Genomic DNA, 25,071 nt, shown 5'->3' with positions numbered 1-25,071 from the left:
TACACCCTTTCAACCATATTTTAATCATGTGCAATCAAACATGACGTTTTTATTTTTTCAGTGTAGTAGTAATTGTTGTAGCTAGCTGCGTCACAGTCATGAGGGATGTAGGTGTTACGACTAACTTTTTCAACACCCACCCCACACATTTGTGTTATAGACCATGTTAAATGTTAATTTTGACATAGGTTGTGTGCAGCAGCTGAAAAATAGATGGCAAGCTGCAAATGCCCTCTAGGATGTAGTATGGACAAGTTGATTTAGATTCCGTTGATTCAGTAAACCTAAGAAGCTGTCTATGTTGCATGTTTGCACGCATTCCTGTGTACGTTCTATTCAAATATTGTTACAGTGAGAAAAAAAATAAAATTAAAGGAGAGCAGAAAAATAACCCAAAAAGCATGTTTTTTTGTAATGTGGGAGGAAGTTGAAGTATGCAGTAATAAAAGCATTATTTAAAAGAAAATTGAACTTGTATTTTTTACTTGCTCGGTCAAACGACCTTGCCCATCCGTCATATTTAAAATGAAAATGTGGCACTAAAGCATTAAAGTTTACCCGCCCCTTAGGTAACGGTTCACAAACACGTGTTGTTTCCAGCTTTGGACAGTAGGGGTGCTTGTGTCACCTAACGATGGCTTGGATACCCCCTCAAAAAGCAAGGTAGCGAAGAAGAGTGGAAGCCGCTTTCTTTGGTTGCGCAAGTTACACTGGTTTCTCTTCGAGCTCGCGCAGTCAGGCACAAGATCGAAATGGCGGCGCCAGCTGAGAGAATGGAGGTACGATTTTATAACAAATAATAATTTCATATTAATCTTCTTTCTGCAACTACAGCTCCCTTTGGACTTTTGTTATGTACCGATAAATCTTACTAAGTTAATGTAAAGGTTTAGTTTTTGGTTTTTTTCATCACGTACGCTTTATGTTTTTTCATCCATTTTAACTTGGCTACTAAACCCTCATAACTTAATCAGTTTCTTACTAACGCTTTTATGTTTTGACACAACACTGTTTCTTAAAAATGTGAACGGCCTCGTCCTCCAGCTTAAACGTTTTTGGCTTTCTTTGATACCTTTAGGACCGCGTGGGAACCAAGATGCTAGCTTCTTAGCTAGTTAGCTATTAGCCTCTGATGCTGATTCACTCTCTTATTGGTTGAACCACGATTTGAGGTCGTTTAATTAGCTTGGCAAATGGAATGCTTGATTTTCAGTGTTGCCCAGTTCCGAACACTCTTTTGTAATTTGCCGCCTTTGCCACCCACGTTCATCTAATTAGTAGCTTGTATACTAAGTACATTGACAAAGGTGTCTCAGGTATGTTACAATGTACATGGAGTATACGTGACTGTGTCAACAGGTGACAATCGGCTATGGTGTGTGATTATTATTTTTTTTTTATTCGTTTTGAGAATGTCCATTGACCCTGTATGAACAAGGCCAAGATCAGATCGCGGTACTTAAACCATGTGCTTCCATCCTTTGTGCTGGCGAGGGAAGCTATACTGTACTTTCATTGCGATCTATTTCTAGTATAGCCGAACGTTTTTCAGGACGAACAGGAGAAAACGTTGATATTATCAGACGAAACTGTTTGGCTGCCTGCTCAGATTATAAATTATATTTTTTAAGGATTTTGAATGGAAGTTACCAATGCACTTTTAAATTAACATAGAGACAATTTAAAGAGCTGTTGGTCATCTGCTAGATCTATAGATATAAATGGAGGAAGAGGATAGTGACCCAAAGATGCATGTGATGCCGAGAATTTAAACTGTGATATGTTAATTTTAGGGCCAGCATTCAAAAAAAAAAAAAGAAACTGGTCAAGATAGTTGCAGCTAGCTCTTGGCTCAGTCAAAGTCCCAACAGAATTGCGGTCATGAGAAATTCTCAGATGTATATTTTATTTGGGTGTGCCTACCTGCCCCTGGTGAACCCCATCCAGCACTGGTCCTGTCCCAAAATTGCGGCATCTCTGGGAATCATTTTACAAGAAAAAAATACTCCACACGGTTTCAGAATCATACCAAAAAAGCATTTCACCTTTGCACAGCCGGTAAACACGAGTTTGTTTTTTGGTTTACATTGTGGATTTAATGTGGCTTGTAATTGTCTTTTTCTTGAGGTTTCTCAGGGGGAGAACATGGCAAAGCCTGCTGCAGAAGATATGACATCAAAGGATTACTATTTTGACTCATATGCTCACTTTGGCATCCACGAAGTAATTGCAACACTTACATTTTTTTTTTAATTAAGATGCACAATCTTGTCAATTTTTTTTTTGTCACCCAGTTTTAATCTTGTCAATTGTTGGAAAATACAGGAGATGCTAAAGGATGAGGTGCGGACTCTGACCTACCGCAACTCGATGTTCCACAACAAGCACCTGTTTAAGGACAAGGTTGTTCTTGATGTAGGCAGTGGCACGGGCATCCTCTGCATGTTTGCTGCTAAGGCTGGGGCCAAGAAAGTTATAGGGGTAAGTTTGTGTTTGCACACCCACCGGAGTGATTACTTAAATTGCACACCAATGGGACCATATCTAGACTTCGCACCCATCTGATTGGCTAGATTGGTATTGAGTGATAATTAGCATTTTTTTTTTTTCTTTTTGGGGCCGATTTGCTTCAACACCTAATTCATCGATTTGATCAACGATGTAATTAATCGGCTCTGCAAAAGGACATTTAATGTCGCCATTGTGCGTTGTATATTTGAATCCAAAAGCTAGTTTAATTTTAGCTTTTTCGCATTTCTTTTGAGATACTACTGTAAATATCTGACAGGCAATAAAGTAGCGGTGGGGAGGTGAAGCCTCATGATGCACTGAGATTCAAGGCTTCTATGACGGAAATTCAAACCCAAACCCCCCCAAAAAAAAAAAAAAAAAAACAATACATCACGACTGGCGACAGGAATGTCTGTTACAATGTATCGCTAGCTTGTTTCCATGAACGAATTATGTTGAACTAAACTTTCAGCATTTTCAAAATATTGCGCGTATAAACCGTTCATGTTTATTCCTTGACAGGCCAGTGCATTTAACTTTTCTTCAGATAAAGTTCGTCAGATCAAGAATTTTTATTGCTGAAAAATTTTAAGTTTTGCATCATGCTGTACTAATATCAGTTGAAATTGGAAATGATCTTTTCTGAGTTTGAAATTTTAGTTTATTTTAGTTATGTATTTTATTTTTAATTTACAGTTATGTTAATCCAGGAAGTTATTTTAAGGCCATCCCTAATCACACCTGCAACTTTGTGAGCATGACTGACCACACCATATATTTTCATATATATATATATATATATCTAAGACTGTGAGGAATCTGGTCGATAGTATCAGTACAATGCGATATCACAAGATTGAGACTTCAAGCCTCAACAGTAATTGACCCCTCCCTGGATATTGTGCAATCTGCGTCAGTGACCAATCAGAGGCCAGAGATCTGCATAAACCAAAGCCCGTTTTTGCTCCCGCCATTTTCTCAGACAACATTGCATGGTCCAGTATAGGTTTTGTTAGCATTTTATCGCGTATTTGGGTTCTTTAACAATAGATATGGTTAAGAGGTGTAGTCACGGACTTTGTAATAGTGACGACAGGTATCCTGAAAGGCTAGTTGGTGGGGTTCGATTCGTACCCTTTCCAAAACCGAAGACCCAGTACGAAAAATGCCTTCGATGGATCAAACTTTGTGGAAGACCGCATCATCAACTAAATCCTTCTAATATCAACCGGAACAGATATGTTTGCACGAAGGTATGCCCTATATTTGATTTTCAATACATGTCTCGTATAAATGAATGAGACGTTCTCCGCTAGCATAACACCGCTACGTGTGAATGATTGACACACTTATTCTTTGTTGAGCGATATTTAGCGATGATCCGACTGCACAAACGTGTCGGTTTCTTGCTGGCTCGCGGCCGAAGCTTAACCAGACTGTGTTTGCACGAAGATATGCCCTAAATTTGATTTAATACACGTCTCGTATAAATGAATGAGACGTTCTCCGCTAGCATAACATTGCTACGTGTGAACGATTGACACACTTATTCTTTGTTGAGCGATATTTAGCGATGATCGCACTGCACAAATGTGTCGGCTTCTTGCTGGCTCGCGGCCGAAGCTTAACCAGACTGTTTGCACGAAGATATGCCCTATTTTTGATTTTTTTAATACAAGTCTCGTATAAATGAATGAGACGTTCTTCGCTAGCATAACATTGCTACGTGTGAATGATTGAATGAAATCAGAAGCATGGCGTCTCTCTCAGTTCAGAATGTATTGTATTTAGAATCTATAATCTATCGTTGATTTGAATGAAATCAGAAGCATGGCGTCTGCACGTCTAACAATGTATTGTATTTCCCATTTTTTACGAATTGTTTGTCTTACGTCAGCGTACGTGGCGTGACGTCACTTCAGGAGGCGTGGTTAAGTGCCCTGTACGGAGGGGTCAATTACTACAGATCAACTTCTTTAACATGTTTTGCTGTACGGTGTAGAAATTATAGGATATATTTTGTGTATATTCTATATCTATACTATAATATGTATAATGTAGGGATAAGGACAATTTTAGATGTATTTTAACTGAATAGTTCACTTAATTCATTTGTCTTGAGATAAGATGGCATATTTTAATGACAAATGTGATTTTGTGCTATCCAGTGATAGGGGCATGGGGGGCAAACAAATCTGGTCTTGGCCCTTGAAGAGCTTCTGCCCAATTTTTTTTTTTTTTAATTTTTTTTTTTTAATTTGGGTCAGGACTTGGAAATTTTATTTTCAATTTTCGTCTGAATTTTGTTCACAGATATCGTCAGAATGCACCACAGCCATTTTTTTTTTTCCAAAAATTTCCCGGGGAGCATGCCCCCAGACCGCCCCTCGTACTCACTTTTGTATTTTCGGGAAATGTGTAAATGTGATACAAGGAATTATATTTTTATTAGTAACTGATTATAATAAACATTATGACAGAGATGTGTCATAAAAATAAAAGTTTCTCAACCCTCTTCTATACTCCTGACTGTCGACTAACATCACTGTTCAACACAAAGTTTTTGTATAATTCCTGCCATAGATTCTCCCATTTTTACTGCTCACGCATTTACTAAAACTTTTACCAAAACCAAACAATTCTTCTTCAGGGCCTTCAATTTTAATGATTAACAGTTCATTTACATTTTCTGTTTTGAGACAGTTCCTTACTGACGTCTTTACAATGTTATGCCTGGTGAAGCCGCGTTCTACATGAACTACGTCTTTGCAGTTGCAGCAGACTTGACATGATCTGCTGATACTTCACGAAGTCATCCAACTTCGGCGCTACCGATAATTTTCAGTGTGTCAGAACACATTTTCTTCCACTGTCAATTCACCATTGGTAGAAAAAAAATTACTCCCTCAATTTGAGCCACTTGAATTTAGAAAACGATTCCTGGTGAATCTTTTGCCTCTCCCCTGCACGAGTAGTAGATTTTCTGACAGCAGACAAAAATGTCTGGACGTTTTTCCCACGTAATGGTCATCTGTCAAAGTTGGCAGCTGACAAGCTGGAGTAATACCACTGTCATCCTTTTGATTTACAGAAGATAATCCCAAAGGCTTATAAATTTTCCCTAGCATACACAGGTAGCATTAACCAATGGCAAGAAAGCGGAACCTGGATGCCGTTGTCGCTGATGTAAACAATTATTCGCTCAACTTCCGGTATAGCTTCTGATGATACTTTTGTCACACTAAAGCCAGGAATCAAATACGAATTCTTGTAATATACATAAAGGTCTAGAACAGTACAGAGTCGTATGCTAGGATAAACAGCCAATTTACACGTTTGCCAATTTTTTTTCCCCCCATTTTAAAACTTTATCCGCCAGACTCGGTATGTGTTCGCATAAGGCGAGGGACCTGTAACTTCCGAACATGCTCCGTACGGTTAACTTGCATTTCCTGTTTCTGGGGGAATACTGATAGTTTCGGAGCGGTCTTGTTTAGTTAACGTTTATGAAATAAACATTAAATTAATGTAAAAACTACACAAAATAAGCTACGTCTTTCAATGTCTATTCTTTATTTATTCATTTATTTTTTTACTCAAATTTTATGCGCGTCTTTTTTCGTGCTAGACTGCAGATTTGTGAACGTGATGGCGCGTGAGCACGATTGTCAAATGTGGGTGACTGCTATGTCAAGTGTTTGACTACATCTGGTTTCTACATTGGTTTTATTGCGCTGAAATCAAAACAAAAAAAAAAATCAACAAAGTTTGGAGATAAAAGTATGACTGCATTTCATCATAACAATGACTGTAGTACCAAAGAATAATAATGGACCTTTCTGATTGGTGATCTTCAGCTCTGCCCCCCTTAGCTACAGTTGCCAGGCCTCACAATCTTCCAAAATGGCGAGTGAACATAACAAGCTTCAACTGGATTCTCTTATCGTGTATTCCAGATAATATTGGGTTATGTTTTTTTGCCAAATGCGCCAGACTTGTCCAAGAGAGTTCTACAGAGAGGTCTCAACTATTTCACTCAAGGATATGTACATGGAATTAATATTTTGGACGGAGCAGGACGCAATGTCAGCGTTCCAGCGAAACGTTGGCGATTGATGCAACAATAAATTAAAAAAAAAAAAAGTTTGGCACTTCATACTTAATATTGAAATCCATCAGGATAAAATAGTGGAATCGTATTGCACATGTAAAGCAGGGTGAGTACTTTTTACTTGTTAAGATCACAAGTAATATCATTGTCGTCTTTATAAGTGACTGGGTGTGTTCATTTGACTTGGCTCGTAATGGAACCCAGTGCCTTGCCTTAAAATTCCGATGTCAGACAAATAAGACATTTCTCTTGACATGGTGCATTTACGTGTCACTAACCCGACTCTTCGGCGTAAAACATTACACACTTCATTCAGCAGGTCAGTGATACACTAACAAAGTGAAAGTTGTTTTCCTGCAATGTATAAAGCACTGATAATTCAATCAAACTCAGAAGTTACTTCTCACTCACTTACCTACGAACATACAGCCTTGTGTTATTTGATTATGTCCACACTTAGTTGTATGTGTGCTCTTCCGCTTGCCTTAATCCATCGTAGACATTTTCCCAACTGTGTTTTGGGCTTTGGAAAATGAATCAACCAGGCCCCTTGTAACCTAGCTTTCATCAGAATTGCACGTTCCCCAAGCGCATCTGAGGACCATTTTTTTTTCCATAACATTAAGTTTTCCAAGTGCACGCGACCGATAGGCAGCATTGCTTGTCCGACATGACGAGGGGTGGGTCAAGCCAGGGGTTAAGACAATGCAGCTATCTGATTGGCTATTATTGTACGAGTGGTTGACAGGTCGGAAAGGTAAATTACAGTCGACAGGGCAAAAAAGATGTACCCTCTTGCGGGCAGCGTCCCAAAACTAGGACGGATATGTTATCAATTCTGTGAAGTGTTACACACTAGAGATATGTTTAATAATTACTTCTTTTTCTAGAACGACACTTATGCATGAATAATACTGATGGATTAGAATTTTGAAGACAAACTTGGTTCTATACTGACGTTTCTCCCTTTCCTTCTCTTGGAAAATGCTCCATGTGTACTTGAGGCAGCCATGTTGGGTCAGGAATGAAAGAGAAATAACTCCGTGGTAACTTTGACCGATGAGTTATCCTCTCCTGATACCAAATTATGGCTTCAAATTAAAACACTTAAATATTTTGGTATGCTGAAGGATATAATGCGCGAAAATCATGATGTCTCAAAAATGGGATGCTGCCCACGAATGGGTTAAATTACGTGCTCCTGCCACTCAGTTTGCCCTGCATTGAATTAGTAGATACACTCTAATCACTGTATGCACTTCCTGCTATCCAAGAGAAGAACATTTGTTCTGTCACTTTGCCTCACTGGCATTAGCATCGAAACAAAGACACATTACTTGTAAATGAATAATTTTTTGAGCAGTTCAGTAAAATTTGATTAGTTTCTCACCTCACACTTGAAGATTGTTCATGGCACACAACATAGAACAGTATAATGGTCGCGAATCACTGGACTAGAGAATAGTTTTGAAGCTACTCTGTATACATTACACGCGTATATAAAGTAAATGAACAAGTCATTTAAATAGACACTTTGCACCATCTCGTGATTGAATCTCATCTTATTTTTTAACTTGATCGGCCCCAGAAATCATGATCAAGTAAAGTCAAGCCACAACATGGGAAAGTTTGAATTAAAATACTGCCTTTGTGTATTTCTTCATAGATTGAGTGCAGCAGTATCTCAGACTACGCTGTGAAAATAGTGAAGGCCAACAAGATGGACGACGGTGAGCAAACTAATAACTGGAATGATGGGACAAAATTTGTGTGCAGGGAGAAAACTTTTTCACTAATTTTTTTTTTCCGTCTCCAGTTGTAACAATTATAAAAGGGAAGGTGGAAGAGGTTGATCTGCCTGTGGATGGAGTAGATATCATCATATCTGAATGGATGGGCTACTGCCTTTTCTACGAGTCCATGCTCAATACAGTAATCTATGCTCGGGACAAATGGCTGGTATGTGTAATCCTATGTAGGGTGTATTTCCCACTTTTTTGCTGGCTAAAATTGTGATTTGAACATATACTTTTAAAATTACTGTTATTTCTTGTCTTGTGCATAATGTGGACCTATGTATATTATGCGTCCACAAAGTTCACCTCAAAACTGTCGAAAAACCTATGTATAAAGTATTTTTTACAATGCATTATTTTGTTTCTGCCTGTACTTTTACAGTGATGAAAGTCCTCCGGATTTTTTAATTTTCATGAAAATTGCTCTGGAAAATTGAGGAAAAATTGCCTAAAATTAATCTGGATATTAGTTGACAACATTGAAAGAATATGCGTTTGAGTTCGTTGTTTTGCTTTCACGAGTGTAGCCATGTTGAAGCACTAACACTAGTAACAGTAACGCCCCTCCCCTCGTATTCTCTCAAGACGTTGCTTATTTTGTGTGGTCTTGACATTAATTTACGTATTTTTCATAAACATTAACTAAACAAGTCTACTCCAAAACAACTGGTATTCCCCCGGAAACAGAAAAAGCCAAGTTAACCGTACAGAGCATGTACGAAAGCGCATGTCCAGAACTGCTTCACGTAATGCGAGCGCATTTACGTCAAAAGTCATCATGATGTATGATGGCGTTTGTTAAAAGAAAAAAAAAAAACCACCTCGTTGCTTGATTCAGGTGTGGCCAAAATGTCGAGCGCATGCACATAAAGGGACGTTCCAGCAAGCCAGCTTTCTATTTACAGCAGTCCCGTGGTGCCGCCCCCCACCCCCCAACAATACGTCACGATTGCCGACAGGAATGTTCCAATGTATCGCTAGCTTGTTGCCACGAACGCCGATTATGTTGAACTAAACTTTCAGCATTTTCAAAATATTGCGGGCAGAGACCGTTCGTGTTTATTCCTTGACAGGCCGGTGCATTTAACTTTTCTTAAGATCAAAAATTTTATTTTGATGAAAAATGGGTTAGGGTCCCCCTAGTCCTCACATTTGAATTTTTCAGGAAGGAATTTCACAGAAGTCCACTGTCATCTCTACTATTCAAACATCTGGTTTCATCTGTTTTAATTTTTTCTAAATTATTCTGAAACAAATGGGGCACGGAGTTCAGATTTACTTGCTCTTATTTTTAAATTCACATCCCCTGTGTTTAAAGTGAAGAAAAAATAACTACTTGAACACACTGATATATTGCGGGTTCTCCCACTTAGAAATTTTGGAGGGGTCTGAAATTTTCATCTAGGTGCGTGTCCATTGATGTCAATTTGTGTGATACAGGTGCGGATAAGTATTTTAACACCTGAAAAAAACAGTGTTAATATTTGGTACAGTCACATTTGTTTGCAATTTCAGAGGTCAAACGTTTCCTGTAGTTGTTCACCAGGTTCTCCTCCACACAGATCTTTTGTGGATCAGACAGGTTTCTGGGCTGTCGCTGAGAAACAGAGTTTCAGCTTCCTCCAAATATTTTCTATTGTGTTTAGGTCTGGAGACTGGCTAGGCCAAGCCGGGACATGCTTCCTACAGAGCCACTCCTTGATTTTCTTGGCTGTGTGCTTCCGGTCATTGTCTTATTTAAAGACCAAGCCACGACCCATCTTCAATGCTGTGAGTGAGGGGAAAAAGGTTGTTCACCTAAATCAATACATGGCTGCAGTCATCCTCTCCTTATTACAGTGCAGTCCTGTCCCATGTGGAGAAAAACACCCCCAAAGCATGATGGTACCACCCACATGGTTCACAGTAGGGCTGGTGTTCTTGGGATGGAACTCATTTGTCTTCCTCCAAAGTGGAATTGTGACCAAAATGGAACTTTTTGGTCTCATCTGACCACAAAACATTCTTTCACGACTCCTCTGTATCATCCACATGGTCATTGTCAAACCTAATACAGGCCTTGACATGTGCTGGTTTAAGCAGGGGAAACTGCCATGCCATCCATCATTTCAAACCATGGCGTCTTAGTGTATTACCAACAGTCACCTTGGAAACAGTGGTCTCAGCTCTATTCAGGTCATTGACCAAGTCCTGTTGTGTTGTGTTGTCCTGGGTTGATTCCTCACCTTTCTAAGGATCATTGAGACCACACAAGGCGATGTCTTACATTGGGCTCCACTCCAATTGAGATTGACAGTCTTGTTTAGCTTCTTCCGTTTTCTAATTATTGTTCCAACAGTGGACCTTCTTTCACCAAGCTGCTTGGCACTTTCCAGCTGTGTAGAGTTGTACAATTTTGTCTCTGGACAGCTCTTTGGCTCTTGGCCATGTTACAAGTTTAAGTCTTATTGATTGTATGGGGTGGACATCTTCATGCAGCTAACAAACCTCACACAGGCACATCTGATTCAGGATAATACATAAAGAAGAGGTGGACTTTTACAGGCGGCATAAAAGGTCTTTGAGGGTCAGAATTCCAGCTGATGGGTGTTCAAATACTTATTTGCAGCTGTATCACACAAATAAATTGTTAAAAAAATCATACATTGTGATTTCTGGATTTTTCTTTTGAGATGCTTACAGAGGACATGCACCTATGATGAAAATTTTAGACCCCGTCCATGATTTCTAAGTGGGAGAAATTGCAATATAGCAGGGTGTACAAATATTTATTTTCTTCACTGTATTTAGTAAATAAGTACACACGTTTGTGCTCGTTTTATTACCCAGGCAGAATTTGTAAGATGGGCCCAATATTTTGAAGAAAACATGAAGGGGCCAGGTGAAGCTCATTTAATTCTATCTTAATGAGATTTCAAATTAAATGGTCAAGCATTTCAGAAAAGGGTTATCAAACAAAATATAACCTTCACGAAAGTAATGATGGGTTTGGTTCAGTCACCAGAAATATTTCACAAATTCTACCAGGGTATGTAAAACCCATGAACACAGCTGTACATGTGCAGTCATATATGGGCCCCTGTCATTTTGGAATGAAAGGCTAAACCTTTTTCATAACTTCTGGGTGGCGATGACGTATTAGAATCAAAGTGTACACCTCATAACCTGTAGGTGAAAGTGGTCTATTGGAGTAAAATTTTACATTTATTTCAATACCCCTAGATGGTGAATAAAGCATGACCATTTTTTTTTCCTTCCCATAATCGCCCTATACCCATGTTTAATGTGCACCATTAACTGACATTTTGGTGGGGAGTGCCCAATATGCACCAGAAAATACGGTAAAACTCCAGCATTGATTCAGGTTTTTTTTTAATTTGTTTTCATGTCACCTTCAATTGTATCCATACAGAAGCAAGATGGACTCATTTTTCCAGACAGGGCAACTCTTTATGTGACCGCCATTGAAGACAGGCAGTACAAGGACTACAAAATTCACTGTAAGTCACCTGTCCCAATCTTGGTCAACAAGTCAGGAATTGTGATGGATTACATTATGATCAATTCAGCCAGCACACAGTTATATATACACGTGCATATATGTGTGTAATATTTACATTAGGTTTCACATGATCAGGATTTTTTGGGACAATCATCAATGAGTGAGTTAAAACAAACAAAACAGTAACCATTACCCTGATCCATTCACAAGATGGAGCAATCTTACGCCAATGTTGTTGCCAAAGTCAACACACATGGAATTTTATAACACCTTGGGTGTGTAGAAAAGCCATACATGAATATAAAGAAAAAATTCGAATTAAGTTCCAATGAAGTTGAGCTGTTGTTAAACATAACAGAATACAATGATTAGAATATTGCTCAATTAAATATAGGTTGATTTATGATTTGTAAATCTGTTTGTTGAACACAACGAGCCAACTTCATTGAACAAGTTGGGCTATCAGGAAAGAACAATGCACTCATCACACACTATTGTAAATAATAAACAATACAATACTTTGATCTAGAATTGGTTAAATTGCCACTTTACAGTATAAATTCAAGGAAGAATTAGGAAGCGAAATCTGAAATGAAGCACTGCTTGTTAACACATGCCTGGTCTGTGTATTTCAGGGTGGGAGAATGTTTATGGATTTGACATGTCGTGCATCAAGGAGGTGGCGATTAAGGAACCCCTAGTTGATGTCGTGGATCCTAAGCAGCTGGTCAGCAGCGCTTGCCTCATCAAGGTAGGTGAAAGATGACAGCAATGTTATGTAGAATTATTTTGTACATGTACAGTCTATGCCTTAACTTTTTGGCTTAATCTTATTTTTGTGCGTGTAGGAAGTCGACATCTACACGGTGAAGCCAGATGACTTAACCTTTACCTCACCGTTCTGCCTTCAAGTGAAGCGGAACGATTATATCCATGCACTCGTTACCTACTTCAACATCGAGTTCACCCGCTGTCACAAGAGGACCGGCTTTTCCACAAGTACGAGTTACCCTGCTTATTGTCGCGTTTGTATTGAAAAAAAAAAAAAATACTGTATTCCAACAAAACAAAAACATGCTGTTGTATGTCGCTTACGCAGTCGTGAAGTCATCACTGAAATTTCAAATGTAAAACACTGACAATTTTGAAACACATGGTCTTCAATTTGTCTTGGGCTGTCACTACGGTTCTCGTCATATTTTAGTACAGTGGAACATTGGAGTTTGTACCTAATTCAAGTGTTTGAACAAGTATTCAAAGTCTGATGTGTTCAACCTCAACTATTTTTTTTTCTCCAGATAAGAATAAATGTAAATGAGTTTAATCCATTCCCCACCTCCAAATAGTAAATGTCTATTTATGTAGAAACATCTACACCCTGTATTTAAACAATAAGAAATGCTTAAACTAAAAGCAACTTAAATGTGTCTTTTATCTTTTTGGGTGCGGTGTGAAAGCATCGGAGGGACTTGAGAGAGGAGGAGGAAGTGTTATGCCGAAGTCACCCTCCATGATTTGACTGGGCAATTCTCCGGTAGCTTCTCCATTTCTATTATGTGGTCTTTATTTTACTAGTCACACCATTGGCAACACTTGCTGCCTTTTATTACAGTCTTATTCTTTAGGGTAGTCGACTTAGCCATGCAATGCTAGTTAAGTAGCGATTTATCACCTTCCCTAAATCCACTTTGGTTTGCACAATTGTCCTCTTCTTTGCTCCTGGTAGTGCCGATGGCTTTCTTTGGGCCCATGACAAAGAAAATACTGTTGTCACACTGAGTTTTCACCTATTTCATTTTGGGACTGATGGAATGTAATTGCAGAGGTATATGTTCCCTTTCCATGTGATGTTCAATCCCCAATGACGTTTGGCTCACGAGTACACCACTAAAGAGTGGTATTTACAATATGCTGAAACAATTTGACAGAGGAGATTGGGGGAGTGGTGACACGGGGAGATTCAGCCCTTGCGGTTTCTCAGTGGTGGCCGCTACGAGCCAGGATGCTGGCTTTGGGAAGCGGAGGTCCACGGCAACCGAACCCGAGCCATAGGTCTGAATTTGCTGAGAAGGCTGGCGTGAACCACAAGGCCCCTCAATCTCTTCCAGTTGATTATATTGATAGCGAGTTGGAATGCTAAGGCACGTGGGGCAGTTATATATATATATATATATATATATATATATATATATATATATATATATACACACGCACACACACACACTGGAATTAGTTTTGTAATGTGAAATTTTAATAAGTAGAAGCACATTTTACATGTAAATAGCGTAATCCATTTCCAGCCCTCCGTTTACCCACTCCACCCCCTGCCATAAAGTAAACATTCAAAGTACATAATGTAAAGAAAAAAAAAATTTCATTTACCTTTGGCGTTGGGCAACTATACGAAGAGAAGGGCGAGTTAGTAGCAAAACCGCATCATGGGCGACGGAGGATGAGGCAAACTTTGACAGCAGAGAGAAAACGTAAAAACGTTTCCATGCACACAATTTAATTCCACCCAAGTTTATTAAGGCCTGTGGTGAAAAAATATGAATTAAAAAAAGAAAAAAAAACTCACGAAGAGTTGTACTTTCCAGTGTGTGTTGGCTTGTGACAACACTAGCATGATTCGGTGACCCTTAAGTGTCCAAGGGAATCAAAAAGCATCATTTCATATCCTGAATTTCCATCGGAACTAGAGACGATATTTTTCTGATGAGGCGTTTCTAACTTGAACTTTTTATTGCTAGATGTTTATATTTAGAGGTACTACTGTATTTCTTTCGACATACTTGGATGGTCATATGGGTTATGCAACCACCCGGATGAGTTTACACTCATATGAAGCAATGTGCTCTACTGGCTGGCTCGGTCGTTTGGCTTTGTATGGATGACACTGAATCATGTTTTAAGCAAATCAGCTCATTATTTTGACTTGGCCATGATGATATATAGGCACTTAGTTTCGTAATAAGATCGTGTGAAATCCCTACTTTTTCCTTTTGGCTTGTCCCTTTAGGGGTCGGCACAGTTTCATCTTTTCTTCGTTTTCCCCCACCTCCAGCTCTGCTTCCTGTTGTCTCTTCAGCGCCATGGCCTCACATCTGTACATCATGACTTGCCTCACCACTCTTATAAACATTGTCTTTCATCCTACCAGACACTCTTCTGTCACATAACAGCTGACACATACCACCAGCTGTTCCAACCTGGTTGGAGCAGTTTTACTTCATTGCCACACTAACCATTGCTCTGGATTCTTGACCCCAAGCATTTGTCGTCCACCCTTGCTATCTCTTCCCTCTTCACCCCTCTCATTCATGCACATCTATTATCTTCGGCTAATCTTTATTCCTTTCATCTGCAGTGCATGGCTCCACCTTTTTAATTGTTCCTCCACCTGTTCCCACTGCAGATCACAATGTCATCTGCAAATATCATGGTCCTCATCTGCCACCCTTTCCATTACCACTGCAAACAGGAAGAGGCTCAAGGGCTGATCCCTGATGCAGTCCCACCTTCACCTGAAACTCCTTTGTCACACCTACAGCACACCTTACTACTGTTCTGCTGCCCTCATACCTATCCCGGACCATTGTAACATAATTCTGTCACTACTTTGCAAAATCCAATATGGCCTTCTCGGATTTTTTTGCTGATGAGTGATTTGCGTCTTGTGATTATGGTCTATTTCTTCTGCTCTCTTCAAACAGTGGATTGTGATACTTTCACCCTTGCCCAGTGAAAGTTGGCAAATCATTTTGTCTGGCATTTTAAAGAAAATGAGCCAAACCTTGAGAATGGACTCCAGGTAAAGGGGATTCTCGTTAACAGGCTGCAAAGGATGTTGAGTAGGCAGCATTAATCACATTTTGTGGTTCTGTGCTATGTTCATTAGGATGGCAAGATGCTGTACAATGTTTCAATCATTAAGAGTCAGTTTAAAGACGGAAGGTGCCGCGTGTTAAGATCCTTCAGTGATTCTGCCTCAGGACCTGGCACAGCCCAGAGTCCTTCACGACAACGCCTCTGGGGATAGTGGTCCACCTCAGGTCTTGTCCCATTTAGTTGGTGCAGAACCCAAACAGCTTGTTCCTAGTCATCCATCCATTCATTATCCAAGCCGCTTATCCTCACAAGGGTGAAGGGAAAGCTGGAGCCTATCCCAGCTAGCTTCGGGCAAAAGGCGGACTACACACTGAACTGGTCGGCAGTCAGTCGCAGGGCAGATATCGACACCGTCACTGAGCAGGAATCGATCCCACGCTTCCTGGACCAAAGCCAGGCGTGTGTACCAAAACACCATCAGTGACTCTTTGTTCCTAGTTATTCATTCTTTATTTTTTTCTTACGTACTTTATTTTGCTGGTTTGAGCAAGGGGATTTATTCTAAATTCACACGCAACAGTATAAGCTGTTAAAAAATGCGAGACATCTTTTTACTTGTGTGGTGACAGCGTTGAGGTAACTGCGACTATCTCACATGTAGTTAGACTTTACACGGCATCGCAATCCATTCGCGCAGTTTGAAATGTGCTCCAGTTCCTTTCCACATCAGTGATGTCCCTATGGCTGGTATTGGCTAGGATGCCACAAAGTGGAGTTTCCGCAGCACCTTTTGGTCATTTATGGTAGCAGTTTTTTACTTTTTCCGTAATAAGGAACGACGCAACAATGGCAACAATGTCTGCTTGAACAAATGGACCTAACTGACTAGATGATGATACATTTAATCATGCTGCAAAATCGATTAAAGAAGGCAGCGGCATATGTGGTATGTGGAGCCGGGAGAACGTCTGAGTTCATCATCGCAGAATTTGTCTAAAACTGACCAGTCACGTGAAATGAGCTCTGCAACTTTCTTTTGCATGAACTTTTTGTTTGCGCAGCAAACTATGTAGAGGTTACTTGATGCTATCGTTGGCGTTGTCACCCGAGGGAGTATAAAGAGGCCTTCATCATGTCTTAAAAATCACTGACAGATGAACGCCTGTCATTTTTGGCAATGTAAAATGTTTTTCACTGGCCAACAGTACGTTCGTCTGTAACAAATGTCAGTGCAGTAAATGTTTGTTTTTATTATATTGCCAGAACCAGAAATTTTTGAGTCTGCCAATCCCTTCCCCAACACACACACACACACTGCGCTAAATTTGTCTTGCTTCCATGCCATTAAACTTTGGTTGTCCCCACCCAGGCCCAGAGTCCCCTTATACCCACTGGAAGCAGACTGTCTTCTACCTGGATGATTACCTGACGGTCAAGATTGGAGAAGAGATCTTGGGTACTATCAGCATGAAGCCAAATGTCAAAAACAATGTAAGCCTTTCACGTTTTAAGCAGCTGCTATACAATGGTCCCTATGCGAGTTACCAAACTGCGTTCAATGAAGTAGTTTGCACAACAGCATAGAAATACATCATTACACGACACAAAAAGGCACGGTCATTACATTGTACTTACCATATTTTTAAAATTTTTTTTTCATTTGAATGGTTCATTCATAACCTAACATTTTTCATACAAGTCTTATTCTTTTCCTTTCGGGTTGTCCCGTTAGGTGTTGCCACGGCATGTCATCTTTTTCCATGTAAACTTATCACCTCCATCTTCCTCTCTAATCCCAACTGCCCTTATGTCTTCCCTCACAACATCCATCAACCTTCTCATTGGTCTTCCTCTTACTCTTTTGCCTGGCAGCTCCATCCTCACCACCCTTCTACCAATATAATCACTCTCTTGCCTCTGGAAATGTCCAAACCATCTAAGTCTGCTCCAAAACTGCCTTGCGATTGTTGAGTACACTGTCACATTGAGTACACTGGTGTAAATGAATTTCCTCATTATGTTGACTTTTGACGTAGTACCCAGTACGTGAAGCAACTCAGAACATTTGCTTTTGGCATCACTTCCAAACATGCTCAGCATGGTTATCTTGAATTTCCTATTTTCGGGTGAATACTTATTATAGGATCAGGCTTGTTTTGTTACCAGTGCTTATGAAATAAAAGCGTAAATTGTCAAGACTACACAAAATAAGCGACGTCTCTTAATATCTATTTTTTTTGTACTCATAAATTTTACACGTGGGATTTTTCGTGCTCGACTGCAGATTTGCAAGTGGGATGGCGTGTGAGCGTGATCACGCCCATCAAATGTGAGTCACTGCCTTTGTTCTTAACAATGGGAAACTAGCACACTTTTCTCTATTCTTCAGGCATCTTCTCGCCTGCTAATAATATTCTGTTGAATAAGTTGGTCAAAAACTTCACAGCCACCTCTCCAAATTGCTTCCATACCTCCACCGGTATGTCAAGACCCAACTGCCTTTGCATTTTTCATTCTCTTTAGTGCCTTTTAAAACTTCACCCTTACTAATAATTGCCACTTCCTGGTGCATCACAGTTGCCTCTTCTACTCTTCCTTGTCTCTCATTTTCTTCATTCATCAACTTCTTGAAGTATTCTTTCCATTTAGCACACCCTTGGTACCAGCCTTTGCCACCTCTACCTTTTCCCTATGTCACATCTCAATGTATTTCATTTGCCTCTCCTCTGTGTCCCGCTTCTTTCTCGTCAACCTCTTGTATGACTTACTGTATTTTGGGATTCCGCCACAGTCTCCTCCCCTTTGGTACCAGAAGACATACAAAGTACTCTCCTGTCTCTCTCTTGCTCTTTCTCAGATCACCTTGGCTGGAGTAGTCCAGTGTTCTGGGAGCTCCTCCTGTCCACCGAGACCCTGTCTCTCCTCTTTCCGAAAGGCCGCATAGCATTCTTCCTTTCTCAGCTTCCACCACATGGTTCTTTGCATTACCTTTTGTCTTAATCTTTCTCTCCACTTCCAGAATCATTCTACATATCCCCCATCCTATGCTTTCGGGCAGCCATACCCTCCCCACCCACTACCTTGGGGTCTGTAACCTTCAGATTACATCATCTGCACAAAATATATTCCACCTGTGGGCTTTTACCTTTGCTCTTGTAGGTCACCCTATGTTCCTGCCTCTTCTGGGGGAAAAAAAAGTAATCACTACTGACTTTTCCAATCCTTGTTCCAAAGTCCACTCCAATCTGTCCCTCAAAGTTCCTTTCCTGGATGTCGTAATTACCATCACTTCTTCACTGACCTGGTTTCCTTCACCAACATGTCCATTACAATCTGCACCAATCACAACTTTCTCTGTCTAGTATGCGCAGAACTACTTCATCTAGTTCCTTCCAGAATTTCCCTTGCAACTCCAGGTCACATCCTACCTGTGGGGCATAGCCACTAATCACATTATACACAACGCTCAATTACAAATTTCATCATCAGTTGATCTGATACTCTATTCACTTCCAATACATTCTTAGCCAGCTCTTTTAAAATAACCCTACTCAATTTCTCTTCCCATCTACTCCATGATAAAATAATTTAAACCCTGCACCTAAACTCCTACCCTTGGTCCCCTTCCACTTGCTCTCTTGGATGCACAATGTATCAACCTTTCTCCTAATCATCATGTCAACTAACTCCTGAGATTTTCCTGTCATAGTCCCAACATTCAACATCCCTACACACAGCTGTATGGTCTGTGCATTCCTCTTCTTCTTCTGCCGACTAAGTAGCTTTCCTCCTCTTTTTTTGTCTTCAACCTACATTATCTGAATTTCTATGAACAGTTCCGGGGGCGGGCGTAGGAACCCTGGGCCACGACCTAAGTGTAATTGAATTCGTATATATTTTTGGCACAGTTTTACGCTGGATGCCCTTCCTGACGCAGCCTTCTGCATTTATCTGGACTTGGGACCGGCCGACAGGTAGAACAATATAGTGCTGCCCGACGGGCTGCAGATTTTTAAAAAGAAGCTATCAAATAAACAAAAGTCAGCACATAAGATACACAATTCACATCGTACCTAATCTATGTTAAAGTTAAGGTCAAATAAAAGCACTCACATAAAGACAGTCAGCACATAAGGTACACAAATCACATACTACCTCTGTGCAAAATATAAAGTATATGGTGAATTAAAGGATATGGGGATGGAAGAGATTCAAACCACAATGGCTCTCACACTAGTAGTTGAAGGCTGAGTCCACGTTTGTTTCTTCAACATCAAAGAATTAATCACAAACTAGTCTCGTTGTTAGCAAGCTAAGCTAAGGAATACTAGGCCGATAAGCATGTTTAAGTTGACGTTTCCACTCGCCCAACTTCTTATGAGTACTCACGATCCTCGTTGTATACAATACGTAGGTTTTGCAGGACGTGTAGATACTAGCGTTTGTTTTCCTCAGTAAATATTAGAAATCAGACGCGTTTTGTTGTCAGCAATCTAGACTAGGCTAACTTAGGCTGAGTAGCTTTAACGCGAACAATACGGCTCCAATTTGGGTACTTCATCTAGTTCCTTCCAGAATTTCACTTTCAACTCGGTCAGATCCTATTTGTTGGGCATAGCCGCTAATCACATTATACATAACACCCTCAATTTCTAGTTTCAGCCTCATCACTCGATCTGATACTCTTCTTACCTCAGACATTCTGAGCCAACGCTTGCTCAAAAAAAAAAACTTTTCCGATGCCTGTCTTAAGCTCCGCCCCCGTACTCATGTCCCACAAGCTTCAAAAATGACGATTGAACAGAACGTGTTTGAAGTCAATTTTCTATCGTGTATTCCAGATAATATTTGGGTATGTTTTTTGCCAAATGCGTCAGACTTGTCCAAGAGTTCTACAGAGAGGTCTCAACTATTTCACGCAAGTTTATGGACACTGAATTAAGATTTTGGACGGAGCAGGACGCAATGTCAGAATTGTAGCAAAATGTTGGCGATTGTTTGCCTCACAAACTTCATACTGAAATCCAACAGAATAAAATAGTGGAATCGTACTGTGCATGTAATGCAGGGTGAGTACTTTTTACTTAAGATCACAAGTAATATTGCAGTCTTTATAAGTGAGTGGGTGTATTCGTTTGACTTGGCTCGTAATCAAACTTAGTGCCCTGTCTTAAAAGTCTGATGTGAGACAAATAGACATTTCTCTTGCATGACACGGCACATTTACGTATCACTAACCACACATCGTCGTAAAACATGACACACTTCATTCAGCAGGTCAGGATGCACTAACAAAGTGAAAGTTGTTCTCCTGCAATGTATAAAGCACTGATAATAATTCAGTTAAACTCAAACAAAGATACTTCTCCCTCACTTACCTTCTAACATACAGCCTTGTGTTTGTTGTTACCTTCTTTTGACTTTGCTTGTAATCGAACCCAGTGTTCTGTCTTAAAAGTCTGATGTGAGACAAATGAGCAAATAGACATTTCTCTTGCATGTCATCGCGCATTTATGTATCCATAACCTGACTCTTCGGCATAAAACATTACACACTTCATTCAGCAGGTCGGTGATACACTAACAAAATGAAAGTTGTTCTCCAGCAATGTGTAAAGCGGTGATAATTCAAACTCAGAAGATACTTCTCCCTCACTTACCTTTTGAACATACAGCTTTGTGTTTGTTGATATTGTCTACACTTAGTTGTACGTGCGGTCTTGCACAAGCCTTAATCCATCGTAGACACTACGTCAACTGTGTTTTAGTCTTTGGAAAATGAATCAACCGGGCCCCTTTTAACCTAGCAGGATATATTTTATTAAAATTGCACGTTCCCCAAGCGCATCTGAGGACCATTTTCTTCATAACTTTTCCAAGCACACGCTACTGACAATCAGCATTGCTATTATGATAATACGACGAGAGGGTCGTGTATATCCAGGGGTTAAGACAATGTGGCTATCTGATTGGCTATTATTGTACGAGTGATTTACAGGTCAGAAAGGTCCATGTCTCTTCCCATCTAACTGCAATCATAAAACTCAAGTGGTACTAAATAGTCTTACGTATGCAATATACCGGATGAGAAGCCGCTATTTTTTTGGGGCGCCGTGATCCCCACGACCTGTTTTCTGATTCAGTTTAAATGTTTTTTCTTTTTGTTAGTGGCGATCAATAAACGTACAATCAAAACTTGTTCAAAGGTTTGCTTAAACATGGCCAATCCCTGTAAAGTTATGGGGATGTGCAGATGCCTCCCGTCCTTAGAAGAGGAATACCTCCATCATTCATCGAAGAAGAGTGGTAAAAATAACAAGAGAACAGAGTTCGTGTCTGTTTTGAGCTTGACCACTTCTGGATAAAAGCTTCCACCATTGGTTATTTTTAAGCATATCAGTTTGCAAAAAGAAAAACTCGCTGAAGGCATAGTCGTTAAAGTTAACAAAAATGGCTGGATGATATAAAGTTTAATAGCTGAAAAGCTGACTGTTACAGTCGGTGCCCAGGAGGATTTTTTTTTTTTTTTTTTTTTTTTTTTCATTGAAAAGAAGCTTTGGTTGTTTTGGACAGTATGATGGGCTACATAACAGATTCTGCGAAAGCAGCCATCAGGAGATCAAACTACATTCCAGCTATGATTCCCAGAGGTACAGTTTTTAGCCACTGGACATCCGCGTGGATCGTGCTTTCAAACCGACACTCCACAGTGAGCGGAAGGCTTGGATAAGCAGCAGCGAGAAGTATTCTACAAAATCTGGTCGCATGCAAAGATCGTCTGAGGTTTGCTAGCGGATTTTAAATGCGTGGAGCAGTTTGAAAGTATCTACCATCAACGGATTGAGAAGGGCTGGGCTGATACCAAAGGAGAGCAACACAACTTCAGCGGTAACTGCCTTGAGATATAATGACGAGGGCATGAAAGAGGCTGAAATGCTGTGACATGCAGACATTTAGGCTCTTCAAATCTGATACTGAATACAAGGACTTCAGTGGGTTCAGTGAACAGGAGGACGACGAATAATGACTTTACTGTCGTATTTGAGCTGTTCACATTACGTGTTTCAGTCAAACAAGTTACATAAACATTTGTGTTTTTGTATTAAAAACTGGCACGTAGCGCACGGCGTGGCTGGTGTATGTGGGAGAAAAACAAAACCGGGTGTCTAGAAATATTTTTAGTGGTGCAATTCACAACAAATTTAAAAAAAAAATCCTTTTTAAACTTGTACTTCTGGTGTGTGCATGCGTGTGTTTTAACCAATATAATGCATTATAAAAGGTGGAAGGAGCCTGTTGTGCAACCTCACGTGAGCGGCTCGCATTTTAGGATGTGATGTTTGTGGCTGTGAAGACCACTTGATGGGAAACATATTTTTAAATTATTTGTTCATTTACTGTATGCACTTGTATATACGGAGTATCTTCCATAATATACTATATTCAGAAAAATCTTTATTCACCAAATATGTCTGAAAACCTAACCAATGCAAGAAATATGTCTCCAGTAGTTGGTGACGCGTTAGTACTACATCCATGACAACAGACATTGCGGAAACACTCATGGACCAATAACGGCTCCTCGTAATCTGGCAATGATGGAAGTCTTGACAACTACGCAAATTGTTTAGCGCTATGATTTTTCACAAGCACTTCTATGTACTCATGGTTGTTTTGTCTGCAGAGAGACCTGGACTTCACTGTCGACCTCGCCTTTAAGGGCCAGCTGTGTGAGGTGTCCAAGACATCAGAGTACAGAATGCGCTAGGGGCCTCTTCCCTCCCTTGCCCGGTGTAGAGTTTTGTCTTTGGAGGCTGACATGTACGGATTGAACAGGAAGGCGAAGTCTGTGTTTAAAAAAAAAAAAAAAAAAAATACTCCCTTGCAGCAACATTTTAAGGATTTGTTATGGTGTAATTTTCTTGTGCAAATATTTGCCATATTTAAATGATTTTCCACATTTTTTTTGGCGGGGGGGGGTTGACAGTGAGACTCATTGTACAGTAGTCAATAAGTGCATGTTTTCTTGAGTTTCCTTATTCTTTGCAAATTCAAGACCCAAACGCACACCTTCTTGACAGAACAGCTTGGACTGTCTCTTGGGCCACAGCTCTTGTTTCTTTGGACTGTTGAAACTGAAAATCTGGATTTTTTTTTTTTTTTTTTGGTCTTTCAAAAGCTAATATTACTTAACGCAGCAGAACTCATGTTTAGGCTAAAAACTACTTCAGTATTATGATTTTTTTTTTTCCTTTTTATAAACCCTAGATAATTGTGCTCATTTTAGGAAGGTCTTGCTGACAAACTGACATTTGAGATTTTACACACTTGCAACTTCTATTTTGTCATTACCTTGTATTCCATAGTCCTGCAATGATGACTCTTGGCCATGTTAACTACGATCTAGTCTGATGTGAAGTGTCCATCACTGTGCCACCTATTCGCCCAGTTTTTTGTATTTTGTTTTTTTAGCAGGTCAAACCAGTTTGAGAACCAAATGTCAACATCCAAAGTTAACATTTTTAGTGTTTTCATGATGCAAGTGTTAACTGCTGGGCCTGAAAGAAAGACTGTCTGGTTCCAACTAGTTGCACAGTTTCATAGGTGTTTTCTTGGACCCCCTGTTTAAATATCCCTTTATATTTTGTCTGAGGCAATTGGAGTCTGTCTCAACTGAACTTTGTTGGCACGTGACCAACATACGTAACTCACCACTTTTTTTTTTTTTATAGTGAAACTAAAACTGTAAATTAAACTTTTTGCATCAGCTCCATTCTTTTTGATTGGTTTATTGTGCAAGTAGCCATCTCACACAATTCTTACCATTCTAAAAGTGATACATGATCCTTTATGATTAAAAAAAACAGGGAATGTGGAATTGCTAAATGTGGCATTTTATGTTTACACTATCCAAGACTCAAATTGAACTTATTTTAAGAATTTACAAGTGATGGGCCAAATTGTGCTGAGGCTTCGGAGTGTGTGTGTCTGCCAAGCCAGGAAGTAATTTCAGGTGTATCGAACGGTGATTTGCGTTGGCAAATGTCACTAATGACTGGTGAAAACTTGCTATTTTGAGTAGTGTAATGGATCCTCAGAAAAGTGTGAATGGTTGTCTTTAGCTGCCCTGCAATTGGCTGGCGATGAGTTCAAGATGTTCCCTATCTCTTGCCCAGACTCATCAGATGTAAGTCCCAGAATAACTATTACCCTGTTGAGGATAAGCGGTTCGTTAAATGGTTGATGGGCTGTTGGGACTGGGGGCAAATCCCTTGAACAAAGACGAATGTTGAATAGAGTCTGTTTTAAACAAAAAAAAAAAA

General features: G+C 39.8%; 1 protein-coding gene across 2 annotated transcripts; it reads left to right on the top strand.

Moving 5' to 3' along the window:
• The first annotated feature begins 626 nt into the window (after positions 1-626).
• Positions 627-24,521, top strand: prmt1 (protein arginine methyltransferase 1). Of its 2 annotated transcripts, none has more exons than XM_061846384.1 (10): positions 627-779; positions 2,128-2,223; positions 2,326-2,481; positions 8,289-8,352; positions 8,439-8,581; positions 11,831-11,918; positions 12,556-12,671; positions 12,769-12,919; positions 17,118-17,239; positions 23,433-24,521. In XM_061846384.1, exons 1-10 carry the CDS (start codon positions 753-755, stop codon positions 23,514-23,516), a joined length of 1,047 nt encoding a protein of 348 aa, XP_061702368.1. In that variant the 5' UTR covers positions 627-752; the 3' UTR covers positions 23,517-24,521. The 2 variants fall into 2 exon arrangements, with proteins under 2 accessions (XP_061702368.1, XP_061702369.1); XM_061846385.1 differs by having other exon boundaries at positions 655-779; positions 2,137-2,223.
• Positions 24,522-25,071: the final 550 nt, after the last annotated feature.

Source organism: Syngnathoides biaculeatus, chromosome 16, assembly GCF_019802595.1.
Source record: "Syngnathoides biaculeatus isolate LvHL_M chromosome 16, ASM1980259v1, whole genome shotgun sequence".
Classification (NCBI taxonomy): Eukaryota; Metazoa; Chordata; class Actinopteri; order Syngnathiformes; family Syngnathidae; genus Syngnathoides; species Syngnathoides biaculeatus.
Note: the sequence above shows the minus strand (reverse complement) of the source record. Positions and strands in the feature narration are given on the sequence as shown.

What these genes read in the sequence shown, in the direction of transcription:
- prmt1 (XM_061846384.1), top strand. Translation starts at nt 753, where the DNA reads ATGGCGGCGCCAGCTGAGAGAATGGAG. An exon ending in GAGGACCGGCTTTTCCACAA is followed by an intron (nt 12,920 to 17,117) that starts GTACGAGTTACC and finishes GTCCCCACCCAG; the next exon opens with GCCCAGAGTCCCCTTATACC. An exon ending in AGCCAAATGTCAAAAACAAT is followed by an intron (nt 17,240 to 23,432) that starts GTAAGCCTTTCA and finishes TTTTGTCTGCAG; the next exon opens with AGAGACCTGGACTTCACTGT.